Raw genomic sequence first — 16,241 nt, 5'->3', positions numbered from 1 at the left:
AAATAAAACTGGCAGAAAACACACCCGTCTGATAACTTCTGAGAAGCGCCAAGTACCAGGATTGGTGGAAGTACAAGGTACGGTGTTTGGTTAAGGGTGACTTGAGCTTTAGCTACCATGTTTCTATTTGTATAACTTTAGATGCTTCCATTAGAAAAGAAGAAAAGATTAAAATTAGTGACCTAATAACCTACTTTAAGAAACTAGAAAAAGAAGGTTTTCATTAATTACTTAGCTAACCAAAATTTAATTTTAATACCATAAATATAAAAAAACTGTAAAAATATACAAAAACTGATTTTTTTCTTTTTTTAGACAAGTACATTACCACAGGTAAAGATTAAACTAGTTCTTTTGGGTTCTCTGTTAAGTTTGGAGACTATAAAGAAACTTTCTTGTATGCCACTTATTAAAACATCCTGGAACTGAATTGACTCCATTTAGCAAGTCAGGTAAATCTAGATTATGCCAAATTATCAAACAAACACAGAGTCTGAGAGAAAGCCTCTAGAGTTTGCTAACATTCTATATGATATGAACGAAATAGAGACATTGGTAGATACTCTTTCTCTTTATTTCTTTCAGAATAGAACAAATTAGTCCCGCAGCTACTGGCGATTGGCTGAATTTTTTTTTTTTTTTTTTTTTTGAGACGGGATCTCACTCTGTCACCCAGGCTGGAGTGCAGTGGCGGATCTCGGCTCACTGCAACCTCCGTCTCCCAGGTTCAAGCGATTCTTCTGCCTCAGCCTCCTGAGTAGCTGGGACTACAGGCACGTGCCACCAACGCTCGGCTAATTTTTGTATTTGTTCTTTTTTAGTAAAGACGGGGTTTCGCCATGTTGGCCAGATTGGTCCCGAACTCCTGACCTCAGGTGATCCACCCGCCTCGGCCTCCCAAAGTGCTGGGATTATAGGCGTGAGCCACTGCGCCCGGCCTTGGCTGAGTTTTTATTAGATCTGAGCCGTTCAATTTCAATAGTTTAGGATCCAACCTCACTCTCAGGCAAAGAATAGAGGAAATGATACCAACGTATTTATCTGTCAATAAACACTTGGTGATTTGAATATGGTTAAGGGATTCCTGTAGTTTGCCCCCCTTAAAACTGAACTTTGTCCAAACCTGTTCTAAATATGTGTGTGCGTGTGCATGCATCTGGGTGTTGGGGAGGAGCGGTCGTAAAGTTCCTTTTAAATTTCACCTATGGGGGACTACTTCCCACCTCATCCTATGAAGTCAACATTAGCCTAAATACCAAAGCCAGATTAAGACACTACAAGAAAACTACGAAACAATATCTCTCACGAACACAGATGCAGAACTTCTAGACAAAACGTTTCCAAATTGAAGCCAAGACCATATTAAAAGGACAAAAGCACCTCAGTGGTTGCTTGGGGACTGGGGGAGGGGCTGGATTACTATCTTGGCTGTGGTGTCGAAAACCTATCAAATTGTTCACTTTAAATATGTGCAGTTTATTGTATCCCAACCATTCCTCAACAAAGCTGTTTTTCAGAAACATTTGTCCACGTAGTTTTGCCTTTGAATGGTTGGGTCAATGAAGAGAAAAACGAGTGAAAACAGGGAATCATGACACTTCGTTTTTTTACGTGTAAATATTCGCAAAACGCCCAAACTGGTAACTTTGGGAACACGGGTTCACGCAGAAGAAGGGCTGCTGTCTGGGGAGGACTGAAACTCGGGTTCCCGAAGTCGGGCTGCTCTGGGGCCACGGAGAGAAGGGGAGAGAACGTCGAGGAAGAGGCAGAGCTCAAGTGGACGGAGGATGGAACACAGAGCGCGGCCGGGACAAAGGGGCAGGCCAGAGAGCCGTGACAGAGAAACTAGGCGGTCCGCTCCTGGGACGCGGTCTCGGGGGCGGGTTCGCCCCTGAGGCCCGGTGACCCTTCGCCCGCAACCAGGGCTAGCGCGTGTGTGCGCCCACGGAAGCACCCGAGCGACTGGAGAAAGAAAAAGGGGTCAAGGCGACCTCCTTCCAGCTCTACGCGCCTCTCATTCAGAGAGGAGAGGTCAGGAAAGGGGCAGGACGAAGTCCCAGAGCAACAGAAGTCAGGCGGTGCCAGGAACACTGAGGGCGGAGCCAGGGGAAGGCGGCCGAGCGCGGCCCCCTCTCCTCCCGGGCCGGGGCGGGCCCGAGGCCTCGATCCGACTTCCCCGCGCCGTCCTGGTCACGGCCCCGCCGGGCAGCCATGCCTAGCCGTCTGCTGCGGGGCCTGTGGCAGCGATGGCGCCGTTACAAGTACCGCTTCGTTCCCTGGATCGCACTGAACCTAAGCCACAACCCGAGGTGAGAGGGCGGGACGGCAGAACGAGGGGCACCTGCCTTCAGTTCCCAGACGCCACCACGGCGGCGGGACGCGAAGCGGAGAGCCTGAGGCGGACTGCCGGCCTGAGATGGGCGGGCCCGGGTGGGCAGGGACTGAGGTGGGCGGGCCGGGTGGGCGGGGACTGAGGCCTCGGAGGGGTTTAAGGAACGCGGGCCAGAGGCGGGCGGGGCCGAGGTTGGTGGAGTCCGAGGCCCGCTGGAAGCCTGAAGTGGGCGGTGGCTTCAGGTGGGCGGGGCCTATGGCCTCTTTCCCAGTGTCCGCTGCGCTGCCGGGCCCGCGAGGCCGAGCTCGCCAGCCGGATGTGTCGCCTGTTCTTCCCTGTTGCGTTCGGCACTGACTGGGGAGCTTGTATCTGGGCAAAAATGGAAACTTTTTTAAAAGACTGCCCTTACCGCGTGAGAGTGCGTGGCTTTTTCTCCACCAGGGCTTAATTAGGTGCTTGAACTTCCTCAGAAAAGCCAAGCCAGGGTTTATTTTCATAGTTCATACAAGTACTTCACGTGGTTAAAGAAGCCCATCCCGGCTGTGAGAATAGCGTGCAGTAGCTCGCGCGTTAAGAACGGGCAGAACGCCACTCAAAAGCACGTCGGGATGGTGGGTTTCGGATTGGGGTGAGTCCCGCCGGCGTTATTAAGGGCGCACCAGTGATCAGCTCAACACCGTGCTCACCAAAGAGGCCGACCGGGCCTCCCTGAAGTCAGTGTCCGACAAATAGGGAAACAAAGCGGTTTCCCGAAGGTTGCATGCTAGGGAAACAGGAGATCAGTTGTATCATGACTACGGAACCGTGAGGCGGGAATTACAACCTTTTTGTTCAAGTAAAAATAATGCAGTTAGTACAAAAAGATAATGATTATGGAAATAAGAGATGCAGTCATTGAAGACGTTAGTCGTCCTGGAGGGAGTGTCACAAAGTATATGATGTTGAATTTGTCTTTGAAACTACAAGGCCATTTTTAAAAAGCCATTGAATGTGAGGTCATTCATTCTCATTGTGATGACATTCAGCTTGGCCGTTGGGTGTAGTACGGGAAAGAGCTGAACTTCGTTTCTGCCTCTGGCTCTCCCACTTACTGGCTTTGGGACCTTGAGCAAGTTCCCTAACAATTTTGCTTTCCTTGTCTGCAAAAATGGAATAATGTAAGGACCCCACAGCATGTGGTATAGAATGGGCCTTTCATAAGTACTGACTACTTGGGTGGGAAGTGTTGGGAGTTAGCTAACTAGAACTCCCTCAAACAATTCTTTTCTGAACTTAGTTTCCAGCCCTCCACACACATGAGAATAAGCTTATAGTTCCTTAAGGCCAGGAACCCAGAAGGTATGCAGGTAAGTTTGGCTTTTATCAGTTGAAGGGTAGTGAATAGAAACTTTTCCCATTTTCAGGACCCTCCGATATGTTCCAGAGGAATCCAAAGACAAAGTTATCTCAGATGAAGATGTCCTAGGAACATTACTGAAAGTTTTCCAGGCTCTATTCTTAAATGATTTCAATAAACAATCAGAAATCTTGACTATGCTTCCAGAATCTGTTAAATCAAAATATCAAGACCTACTGGCAGTTGAACATCAAGGGGTGAAACTGCTTGAAAACAGACATCAACAGCAAAGTACCTTTAAACCAGAAGAAATTCTTTACAAGACTTTGGGTTTCAGTGTTGCCCAAGCAACTAGCTCATTGATTTCTGCTGGAAAAGGTGTCTTCGTTACTAAAGGATTGGTACCAAAAGGCGCAGTCGTATCTATGTATCCTGGTAACAGCACGATTAATATTATACTTTGCCAAGCTTCTTACGTATTGATAAACATAAGTTCAGTAACATACCCAGCCTTGCAATCCTTAGAGTAAGGGATTAAATTGGAAACTCGAGTTTCCATAGATTTTTGCAATTCTAATTCGGAAATTAACTGTTTGTAAATTGTTTTGTGTTAGAAAGTATCCTGGAGTATTTGTTGGGATAAATGCACTTTTTCTTTCAAGGAAAGCTTTCCTGTCAACGTTTAAATTTAGAACATAGTATGACCCACTTTGACAAATTACTTAAAAAGCACTAGAGAAACATGTCAGTTTGGTTTAATTGATAGCTAAGGATAAAAATGGTATGGATAGGCTCACGCCGGTAATCCCAGCACTTTGGGAGGCCGAGGCGGGCAGATCGCGAGGGGTTTGAGACCAGTCTGGCCAACATAGTGAAACCCTGTCTCTACTGAAAATACAAGAAATTAGCCAGGTGTGGTGGTGTGCACCTGTAATCCCAGCTATTCAGGAGGTTGAGGCAGGAGAATGGCGTGAACCCGGGAGGCGGAGGTTGCAGTGAGCCGAGATTGTGCCATTGCGCTCCAGCCTGGGCGACAGTGCTAGGCTCCATCTCAAAAAAAAGAAAAAAAAAAAGCGTACGGATCAAAACATAAAAGACAGCATTTAAACCCATAAGTCACCGAATAAAGACCTTCCTGCCCTTTCTACACTTGGAAAGTAAGGCAATTTCTTGGCACAAGATCATTAACTAGAATGCTAAATAGACTACGTTATGTGTTAAACTAACATTACATTATTTGGTATAGTGGAAAGTATGTGTGTGAATATTTGAGTCAGATAGACCCAGGTTTTTAAAAATTCATTCTCCTGTTTTCTAATTTTACATCCCCAAACAAGGGAGTTTCAGTTTCCTGCTGTACGAGTAATCTAATTTTGTAAAGACTAAATAGAATAAATAAATTAATACTAAAAGAAGTTTAATAAATAGATTAACATGCCTGGAACATAGGAAGCACTCGGTAAATATTTTCTCATTTCGTCTTTTGCCAGTGAAAGGAGAAACAGCCTTAATGTCAGACTCATCTATTCCCATATGTGTCTACATTATTTAATTATTAGCAAAATAAATTTCTTCAAACTCTTTAGATGTTAAATCACATTCTACTTAAATATATATGTGTGTGTGTATATATATACACATATACATATAAATGTGTATATGTATATATATGACTTTGTAAAACTGAGCCTAAAATGTGATGTTCATATTATCATTAACCAAGAGAGCCATATTCTGTTTTGCTGTGTGGATGAGTTGGTTCTGTGCTCCATCTGCTATTGGGCGTTCACGCTTTAAAAGGGAGAAAGTAACTAAAGAGAATGTGATTATATTCCAAAGAAGGGTTCTTATCGCAGTGTTTATGATTTTTCATGTTGTTATCATATTTCTTTGTCTTGTTGTGTAATAGGTACAGTATATCAGAAGTATGAGCCGATCTTTTTCCAGTCCATTGGAAATCCGTTTATTTTTAGATGCCTGGATGGGGTACTCATTGATGGGAATGACAAAGGGATATCAAAAGTTGTGTACAGGTAAGTGATGCCCATGTTCAAATTTAATTATAGGAGACAGAACCGCACTTACCACAATGATTATGACTAATAGCATTTGTACTTTATTTTTTATATAAAGAGATGGGGTCTTGCTATGTTGTCCAGGCTGGTTTTGAACTCCTGGCCTCAAGCGACCCTCCCATCTCGGCCTTCCAAAGTGCTGGGATTACAGGCTTGAGCCACCACACCCAGCTCAGCATTTATGCTTCATTTTATTATTTTTTTTACTTTCTTTTTTTTTTTTGAGACAGAGTCTTGCTCTGTCGCCCAGGCTGGAGTGCAACAGTGTGATCTCTGCTCACTGCAACCTCTGCCTCCCGGGTTCAAGTGATTTTCCTGCCTCAGCCTCCCAAGTAGCTGGGATTACAGGTGTGTGCCACCAGGCCCAGATAATTTTTGTATTTTTAGTAGAGATGGGGTTTCACCATGTTGGCCAGGCTGATCTCGAACTCTAGACCTCAAGTGATCTGCCTGCCTCAGCCTCCCAAAGTATTGGGATTACAGGCGTGAGCCACTGCGCCTGGCCAGTATTTATACTTTGAATAAAATTCTGTTTAGATAGCTGCTGTGTAACAACTCAGTTGCCCTACTGATTATACTAAAGTCTTTTTTTTTTTTTTAAGAAAAAATGCACTGGTGTAATTCTAGGGTTTTGTATTTTAGGATTCTATTTTAAGATACAGATTACAGATCCATTAGCTAATGCTTTCACCTGTTTCAGATCTTGCAATGGGAGGGATCGACTCGGCCCTTTAAAAATGAGTGATAGTACATGGCTAACGTCAGAAATTCATAACCCTCTGGCTGTGGGACAGTATGTCAACAATTGTTCCAATGGTAAGAAGGCATCATGGGGCTGTGAGATGAGATATAGCAATGGCTAATTCTACTCCTTTGTCATATGACTGAGTGCCAAGGGCAGTTGAGTATAACATATAATAAGCTAGTCAAGTCCTTAAGCAACTCTCACTTTTGGGGGATGATATTAGAGAGAATTAGGGGAAATCTTGATATACATTATTTAGAATTGTTTAATTTACTATTTTTCTTCTGATTTTGCAGTGAATATAGGCAATTGATAACTCCCCTTTTAAAAATAGAAATTATGATGTCAGTGCTTCAATATAGCCTTATAGATTAATGGCTAGACTAGTATCTGCTTTCTGTTGCTAAGTTTGTGAGTCCCTATCTATATCTTCTTTAGGAGTTGACTTTCCCATAGGTAAAAGTTTGATTGTTTGACTACATTTAACATGGGCTTTGGCGTTAGTGAGAAACGAAGTCCAAGCCTGACTCTTTTATTAGTATTTAACCTTTAACATTTCTGAGCCTCTATTTCCTGATATATAAAAAGTAAACAATAAAACATACATATATGTTTATTATGTATGTTGGTAGATATTATCTAAACATATATGTTATTATATATGTTGTTTATGCAAAAAGTAAATAATAAAACATGTTTTATATATGTCTTTTTGAATATTTTATTTTATATATTTATGATTTACCATATATATCTGCAAATATATATATGTAAATAAACTCTAACAGTACCTGGAACATAGTAGTAATTATTTTGAGCATGTTTTGATAATTTAGAAAAACAGACATTGAGTGTCATAATTCAATTCTGTTTTCCGTGACCTTGTATAATGGCTCTTTTTCTAAAAATGATGTGCTTGTTCCTAGACAGAGCAGCTAATGTCTGTTATCAGGAATTTGATGTGCCTGCAGTTTTCCCTATAGAACTGAAGCAGTATCTTCCAAACATTGCCTACAGCTATGACAAACAAAGGTTCGTTTGCTAAAAGAGCATTTCATATCTTCTGCTTATGCTGTACTTAAAAAAATATAGAAGAAAAAGCTATATAGAATTTGGGGTAAAATTTTTTTTTTAGTGAAAAATTATAACTCAGATTTTTATGTTCACACCTTAACGTGTTAATGTAGGCTTATTTGAAATTTAAAATTTTCCTTTAAACTAGCTCATTCTGTTTATTTTTACCCATTTTTATTCTACGGCAATACTTCATAAGTATCCACCTTAAAGTTTTTTCAAATAATTCTATTGTTTTTCCTACCTACAAAATCTTCAAATATATCTTTACTTTAATCATTTATAATATCATGTTCTCTACCTTATAAGAAAGCATCCAATTGAAGAAAGAGGCCAAATTACACTATGATTCCTTTGCCAATTTCACTATTAGGTTCTTAATAATGAAACTAAATAAAAAAGGACTGTATTCAGAAGACACATATTTTAACGTAGCATTTATTTCCTGTTCATTCAGTGGAAAGTCTACTGAGAATATTCAAATAACAATTTTAAAATATAGGTAATTCTGGAGAGCTAAGAGTTCTTTCTTAACAGTGCTGTAGGAAGATACAATCTTTGTATTATTTTGTTGAGTTGCTAGCAAACTTTATTTTATATAGGACCTATTAAATTGTCCTTCTAAGATGAATGACATTTAAAACATGAACTATTATTTATACTTAAAACTTGAGGCCAGACACGGTAACTCAAGCCTGTAATCTCAGCACTTTGGGAGGCCAAGGTGGGTGGATTGCTTGAGCACAGGAATTCGAAACCAGCCCAGACAACATGACAAAACCGCTTCTCTCCAAAAAATACAAAAATTAGCTGGGTGTGGTGGTGTGTACCTGTAGTCCCAGCTACTTGGGAAGCTGAGGTGGGAGGATCCTTGACTTGGGAGGTGTATGTTGCATTGAGCTGAGATGGCACCACTGCACTGCAGCCTGGGTGACAGAGCCAGATCCTGTCCCAAAACAGGAAAAAAACAAAAACCAAAAACTTGATAACTTTTGCTTCTCTGCATGTGTATGTTTGTGTGTTTAACTATTAGCTTTTCTTAGCCATATACTCCGGGGCATGATGTTATTAGAACTTTGAATGTATATATGTAACAATATCTAGGCTGGGTGCGGTGGCTCATGCCTGTAATCCCAGCACTTTGGGAGGCCGAGGCGGGCGGATCACAAGGTCAGGAGTTTGAGAACAGCCTGACCAACATGGTGAAACCTCATCTCTACTAAAAATACAAAAATTAGTCAGGCGTGGTGGCACGCACCTGTAATCCCAGCTACTCAGGAGGCTGAGGCAGGAGAATCGCTTGAACCCGGGAGGCAGAGGTTGCAGTGAGCCAAGGTCACACCACTGCACGCCAGCCTGGGTGACAGAGTGAGATTCCATCTCAAAAAAACAAACAATATTTTATGATGTCCAGAAAAAAGCATTTTTTTAAAACTCCAACTAATTTTAAGTAATGTTTTCATTTTTCAGGATATAAGATACAAATGAATGCAAGAAAAACTATAATGTCATTTTAAAATCCTTTTTGTGATACTAGTTTTGGGGGCCTAAACTTAGAAACAATGTTTTCAGAAGAAGTAGTCAGTTGTATAAACATTGATTTGTGATTTTTTAAATGATATAGATATACTCTTTAGAATACCTGCATCAGGAATAAGAACTATTTCCTCATGGAAATCAAATGCATAAACTAAAATGGAAGGAACCTGAGTAAAGTTACCTCTATAAAAGCCATCTTGGTTATATTAAAAATATGAGCTTATATTTGTTAATGCTCTACCTTTTGTATATCTTTTTGTTTTCAGCCCACTTCGATGTGTTGTTCTTGTCGCACTTAGGGACATCAATCAAGGAGAAGAGCTTTTTTCAAACTACTACACAATTGTCAGCTAACTCTGTGAATCAGAAATTATTAGGTTTTCTACTCAGCTATTAATTCTAAGTGTTTTTTGTTAATCACTTCTCTGAGTTCTACCTGTAAAACAAATATTTTGAGACTTAATTGGAATAGGAATTTCTTATGTTTTTGTTGATATTATATTTATGTTCCAATTTCATGATAAAAGCTACTTGCTTCATTACAATTTCAAATTTGTAATGCAATTCCAAGTTTAATTGGTTTTCACCTAAATACACAATAGCTTATTAAATTAAAACCTACTCTTTGAACTTATAATTTCAATTTTTCTTTTGTTTATTTTGTAAGCTCTGTGGTGGTTTATAAAATTGTAGCCAGGCATCAGCAGTTCTTGTAGTACTGCTGATGTGTACAAACTTCTGTAAAAACTTTATTTTTACAGAATTGAGTAAAAAATACCTATTGTGTTGCCATGAGTAAATTGGTGTGTCTATGTATAATGTAAAGATTGCTCTAGCTGGGTAAGGGGAAAATGTGAGGTCATTATTACTATTTTCTTTACTCTTTGAACATTTTCACACCAAAGAAAAGGTGGAAAAAAAGTGCAAGATAGTGTTGGTGGGAGGAACACATTCCCCGTGTCTCATGTCTTCATGTGGAGGGCTTCCACTGGTTAATGTTCCTAGCCTCTCTCTCCACCCACTGGAGGGAGAGTGACTCCCTGATTATGTTTGGAGAATAACTAGGCACCCATGTCCTATATACCCTTCTAGTTCCTTCCCTGTGGACTCTGGCTGCCAGCAGAAAGAATGTGTCCTGGCAGTTCTCTGCCTTGTGCAGAGAATAGCCTGTAGCCAGCCCAGCCAGTGACAGAGTGAGTCCAGAGGTGTAATATATTGGCAGGCCAACCTGGCTGCAGCCCTGAAGCTACCTTCCCCAGTTTTATTAGCAATAGTTACTTTGACCTCCATCGACCTGACTCCAGCTCTCTGTTCCAAACTTGGATAGGAAGGAGGGTGTTCTTTACTGGATCCCTCAAAAATTCATGGAACCTATATGACCAGATTCTGATTACCTTCACTTCCTTACCACCAGCTTTACTCACCTAGTTTATTGCAATTTCAGTAGCCTCTCAATTGCCTTCCTTGTTTCCACTCCTGTCCCCCTTACAGAACATATCACCAAGTGTGATTCTTTTAAATGAAAGTCAGGTATTGACATACCTCCGCTCAAAACCCTCTCCCTATCATGGAGTAAATGCTGAAGTCCTTCACATGGATAACCTGCTCATGACCTCAAGAGCTCCTCTCCTTTCTCCCCTTGCTCACTCCATCCCAACCCACACCTGCCTCCTGGCCACTCCCCAAACCTGCCAGGCACATTCCCAACCAAGGACTTTTGCACTTAGTTCTCTCTGCCTGTAAACATCTTCCCCCAGACAGCCACATAGCTTGTTCTCTCCCTTCCTGTCACCTCAGTGAGGAGCGTTGCCTCATCACCCCACTGAAATTTACAATCCCTCACTGCTCCCAACCCTGACATATTCCTCATTCTCTTTAGCACTTACCACCAGCAAGCTCAAAAAGCGTACCATAGATGGAAATTATGGCCAAAATGACTTCTAGTAACACAGATGTACTAGAGATTATCCTGCTTCCACAGGCTTTTCCGTCTCCTAAAGCCTGAAAATACTCTGAGCTCTCACATGGCACATTGTTGCATTCTTGCTGTATTCGGAATATGTGTGCTTGTCCCTGCTCTGAAGGCACTTCTGTGCATGTGTCCACCACAGAGCCCTATGTGCTAAGGTCCTTTCGTGTCTGACAAGGAAGGGATGTGGTTTTAGTCAAGTAACCAAAGCAGAGGAGTCAAGATTTTTGCTTTCCTTTTATCCCCTTCTTGGCCTTGTACAAACTTGGGATATTATGGGCAAGCTGATCACTGCGTCTTAAAAATGGAACTACATAAAGCTCTGGTCAGAGGAAATGAAATATGGGGACAAACTTGTGAAATAATGGCAAGATAGGAGCTTTAGCTTAAAAAGATGTTTAGGAAAGATAGATATGACTAGGGTCAATCAAACTATGAATCGTATGGATAAAGAAGACTAGTTGACCATAAATGTAGTCTGTCAAATAATATTTGACCAAATTTCAGATCTGTCGTCTGTCTTCATAAAAGACAGTTACCTAGAACAGCGTTTGAAACATAATAAATGTTTCCTGAATTAAACTAAAAGTATAATCCTTACTTTGGGACTTTTTTTTTTTTTTTTTGAGATGGAGTCTCAGTCTGTTGTCCAGGCTGGAGTGCAATGGCAGGATCTCAGCTCACTGCAACCACCACCCCCAGGGTTCAAGCAATTTTCCTGCCTCAGCCTCCTGAGTAGCTGGGGTTACAGGCATGCGCCACCTCGCTCGGCTGATTTTTGTATTTTTAGTAGAGACGGGGTTTCACTATGTTGGTCAGGCTGGTCTTGAACAACTCCTGACCTCATGATCTGCCCGCCTCGGCCTCTCAAAGTGTTGGGATTACAGGGGGACTTTTACTATAGATGGAAATTATAGAGGATTTAAGGAAAATATTTAATCTACCAACTTCACTATCTATCATATATCTTATTTACTGCGTCTAAAACCAATTTAACAGTGGTATAATATCTATCTATTTGCTGTAGCTTAAGATTCATTACATAAAATATCTGTATTTTTGGCAAATATTCACACAAACCAAGAAAAAAAGATTCCCAGATTTTTATTTCTGGAACTGTACACCAGGTATTAAAGTACAACAAATACAAAATAATGCTCAAAAAAATCAGTGTTTATGTACAAATATTAAAATCAATGCAATAGCAACTTCCTCTTGAACATCTGATACTGAAACTTGTTCTGATTGTCACTAATTTATCTCATACTCACAGGGTACTTATTTCAAACTGGGACAATTGGAATCACTGGTCATCTAAGAGGAATATTAATATCTACCATATTTAACAATAAAACTAATAGTTTCCTCCATTTAGTGAAAAAATTAGGAACTTTTTTAAAAACATAGTAACGTCAATATTTTATAAATTATTTCAATTTCCATTTGTAGACAATGTGCTTTGAAACTCTGGGCAAACAATCTCCTTGGTGGTCAGGTTTATTCGTTAGTTTACATTCAAAGTTGAAATATTCACTATAGACTTTGGTTAAATTAAATAGTATCACTATGCTCTATTAGATCTGATGTTCTCAAATATTTATGAGCCTCAACATTTTAAAAATTAAAAAGGAAATGATTGCACAATTCTTTGATCTAATTGTACAAATTTTAGTATTTTTTAAACAGTATTCTACATCCTTCAAGTAAATTCAGCAGCTGACCATGACAAGAGGAAAACTAAACATTTAAAAAGCTAGCATGAAAAAGATGAAGTACAACTAACAAATGTATTGCTATAATCACAGCACCAGTTACACTTCTAAATGAATCCACTGTCCTTTTCAAATTCCCTGTACATAAAAGATATATCAGCCAACACTGCAACTGCTCACCATGAATTTTTGGTTTGTTCATAAGAAAATAATGTGGCAAAGGAAAAAAAAACAAAAAGAATTTATCACAGTTTGTTATAAGAATTGTGCTTAACACTTGAATAAAGGCATTATTGTTTCTTCACATGATTGCAAATCCGGTTGTTTTCTTGCTTCCAAATGCAATTCTTTTAATAAACAGTAACAAATTCTCTGTTAAGATGTTTAAACTGAGAGAAAAAAAAAAAAACCCAGTAAATCCAGCTTTTAAAAGAAAATTCAATAAATAGCTATTTTACATGGATAAAGTCATAGTGGTACAATTTATGAATGTCACATCAAGCATGCACAAAAATGGTATTATACATGGCAGAAGTAGTCAGAAAATATTGAATTAGATCTAAAAAGATATGAAGAATTTACACTTATATACAAAAATCTTGCAAATTATTGCCTCATTTTAACAAGGAATTAAAAGTAAACATTACCAGCTAGTTAGCACTCTCTAAGAGGCTAAAATCAGATTGACATTTAAAAATCTATTAAACTAGCTGGAATTTATTTTTCTCTCATACCATTTTCTGGATTTTGGTCAAAAATCTTTATTTAAATAACTAAAGTGTCCATTCAACTTGCTGATAATCAAAACTTTAGATAAGAAACACTGTTTCCATCTTATATCAAGACCCCAGCAATGCATAGATAAACTGAATATATTACTGCATCAGCTACTGAGAATGGGCATGTTCATTTAAGTGCAACTGGTATTAGCATTCAGTCATCTTTGTGTAAATTATTTATACAGACCAGCCACTGTAAACCCAGAGTGAAAATTAAGGTTATAACAATGGAAGATTATGGCCAGTATCTTACTAAATTATAGAAAGTGTACTGATTTTTAATAAAAGAAATAAGGTTCAAAGTTTAGCACAACAACACAGCAATAAGAAGCTGACAACTTGGATAAAAATACAAGAAAGTAACGCAGAGCCCAGGCTACCCATTATTTACTGTGTGCATACAGGAATGCTATACTTCAGATGTATAAATTAGAGACTGATTTTAAGTTATTAATTTAACTACTTTTTGTCCACTGTGCTAAACTAAATTTTATACTAATGTGCTACTGCGTAAACACTTCAAAGCAATCTTCATTAAAATGCTGCAAAGAAAAACAAGAATACACATCATCCAAAACTAAGGATGTCATTGCAGTTCACAGTTTGTATAATAAATACCCTCCCTTTCAATCACTACTAAGATCACTACATCCTATCTACTCATCAGCACAACCTTGAAGCAACTTATACTTACAAATATTAGCAATGCAGCCAAACATTTGTTTTTTGCAAAGCAACTAGTAAAAATCAAGAATTTTAATTAAGACGGTGCAAAAAACATAATTCTCTATTTTAACAGTACTACAAAAGCAAAGATTACATCCTAATACTGTATTACATATTGTTTGATTCACCTTATAACTTAAAAATGCATGTTTATAGCACAAAAATGGCCAAAGTTTAGGACAATGGCTTCTCATTCACAATATTTGGAATAAAAATAAAACTGAGTTTGAGATACATCTGAACATCTATCAATTTTTAAAACTTAAAAGTGGTAATGTACCATTCTATTTCAGATAGGAACTCACATTATTCTTGCCAACTGTTCAAGCTTAACAAAAAAGCTTAAATATACTTCAAGGTTCTACTGCATTAGGTATAAAATCTAGAAGTCCCTCTAAATATTAACACTTTGAACTGCAGTGCTACAAACAACTTAAAATATGTCCCAAAATGTAAACCATTGAGTGGCAATATCCTAGGCTTTGTAGACTGTGCCTCTGCAAGTCGACTGCCTCAGGATAAACTAAATTATCAATGACTGGTATGATTTTTAAGATTACAATCTTGACAATGGTGGACAAAACCCCATCTGAGTACCACATCTTCAAATGCCAAATTTGTAGCCAATAAATGAAGTTACACAGAAATCTCCTGGCAGTAACATGACCAATTCTGTGTAAGGTAGCCCTGGTCTAGAATTTTGAAACAGGATCCAAGCAAGCGTCTTCATTATTTGCACACAGTTCCTTGTGCTGGCTTCCATAAAGATGGACTTGCTGTTTTGTAAACTGAAGTGCTCTAGTTGAATAACATGAGAGAAGTTTCCATTTTTAAAAAATCCTTGCATGTTTGTGCAGTTTAAAGAAACCTACCCCTGCTTTTATTAAGAAAATAAAACCAAAAAAATGCTACATTGAGCAGGGATCGGGATCGGTACCTGTAAACATTGTTATTCCACTGCATCCATTACGGCAAAAGGAATTTACACAAAAAGAGGCCACACCATTCAGTTCAGAACATCTGTGCTGGTTTTGAGCTGGTGGCCTCTGTCTACAGGTTTTAAAATTGGGAGTGAGGGCAGTGGGGAACACAAAAGAATAGAAAAAGAAGGGAGTGGGGAAGAGGTATTGGGAGATGAGGAAGAGAGAAGCAGAGCTTAAAGCTGCACCACAGAGTTCAATCTTAGTTTCCAACTCTGCTGATCATAGTTCATTTCCACATTTATGGATTGAAAAATGAAAATACTCTTGATAAATCAAGATATAGTTCTATACATACTGACATCACTGATGTCATAGTGAGAAAGGTTCAAACTTCCAGTGAAAGACTATGCAAACCTGATAGCTCCCCTCAAGTTTACTGGTGCTGCACACGCAGTTCCGGGCTCCTCACTCAGGTCACTCAGAGTGTAGGGCCGCGTGCTGATGCAGAGCATGGGCACTGATGAAACCATTGGTCTCGTTGGCAGAGAGACTGCCAAAGTCAGCCACAGAAACAGCCATTTTGGCACTGGTGATGTGATGTGTGTGATTTTCAAAGTCCACACCCAGGTTATTTACAGAAACTTCATTCATAAAGGATTCAGGGACGGCAATGCCCATTTTCAATCTTTTTGCTGGTCTCTCTGACTCTTCACTGCACATGTTCATAGGGTTTAGCTCCGAGTGATAAAATCCAGTCTCAAATAAATTAAAACAATCACTTTCCCCATTGCTGGGCAGGGTGAGTAACTCTTCTGTTACAACAGGCACATGATTAACTTGTCCACGGGGTGTGTTGCCCAGTGGAGGAAAGCTATCATCCAAACAATTCACATCTGTGGGGTCGCAGACGGTTGCTACACTGTTGGTCAAAGCTAAAAAGGAATGGAAAATTGTTTAAGTAAGTGGTCCTATGACATCAAACAGAGGACACAATTTTGCAACAAACTGTACTAAACGCAGAAAGGTCTTCA

At 39.5% G+C, this 16,241-nt stretch overlaps 2 protein-coding genes across 4 annotated transcripts in view; one reads left to right on the top strand and one right to left on the bottom strand.

Moving 5' to 3' along the window:
- The first annotated feature begins 1,653 nt into the window (after positions 1 to 1,653).
- On the top strand, positions 1,654 to 13,086 carry SETD9 (SET domain containing 9). 2 transcript variants are annotated; one of them, XM_003827387.6, is made up of 6 exons: positions 1,654 to 2,309; positions 3,736 to 4,103; positions 5,578 to 5,701; positions 6,444 to 6,559; positions 7,415 to 7,520; positions 9,368 to 13,086. In XM_003827387.6, the coding sequence occupies exons 1-6, from the start codon at positions 2,212 to 2,214 to the stop codon at positions 9,453 to 9,455; spliced, it is 900 nt and encodes a 299-aa protein (XP_003827435.1). In that variant the 5' UTR covers positions 1,654 to 2,211; the 3' UTR covers positions 9,456 to 13,086. The 2 variants fall into 2 exon arrangements, with proteins under 2 accessions (XP_003827435.1, XP_008950991.1); XM_008952743.4 differs by lacking the exon at positions 1,654 to 2,309 and adding an exon at positions 2,520 to 2,960.
- MIER3 (MIER family member 3) overlaps positions 12,159 to 16,241 on the bottom strand; it is a 32,659-nt gene continuing 28,576 nt past the window's right edge. For both annotated transcript variants that reach the window (XM_034960080.2, XM_034960079.3), the window contains exon 13: positions 12,159 to 16,142. In XM_034960080.2, coding sequence (XP_034815971.1) covers positions 15,685 to 16,142 — 458 coding nt within the window. In that variant the 3' untranslated portion in view covers positions 12,159 to 15,684. The remainder of the gene's footprint in view (positions 16,143 to 16,241) is intronic.

The sequence above is a fragment of the Pan paniscus genome, chromosome 4 (genome assembly GCF_029289425.2).
Source record: "Pan paniscus chromosome 4, NHGRI_mPanPan1-v2.0_pri, whole genome shotgun sequence".
NCBI lineage: Eukaryota > Metazoa > Chordata > Mammalia > Primates > Hominidae > Pan > Pan paniscus.
This window is presented reverse-complemented; position numbering and strand designations above follow the sequence as displayed.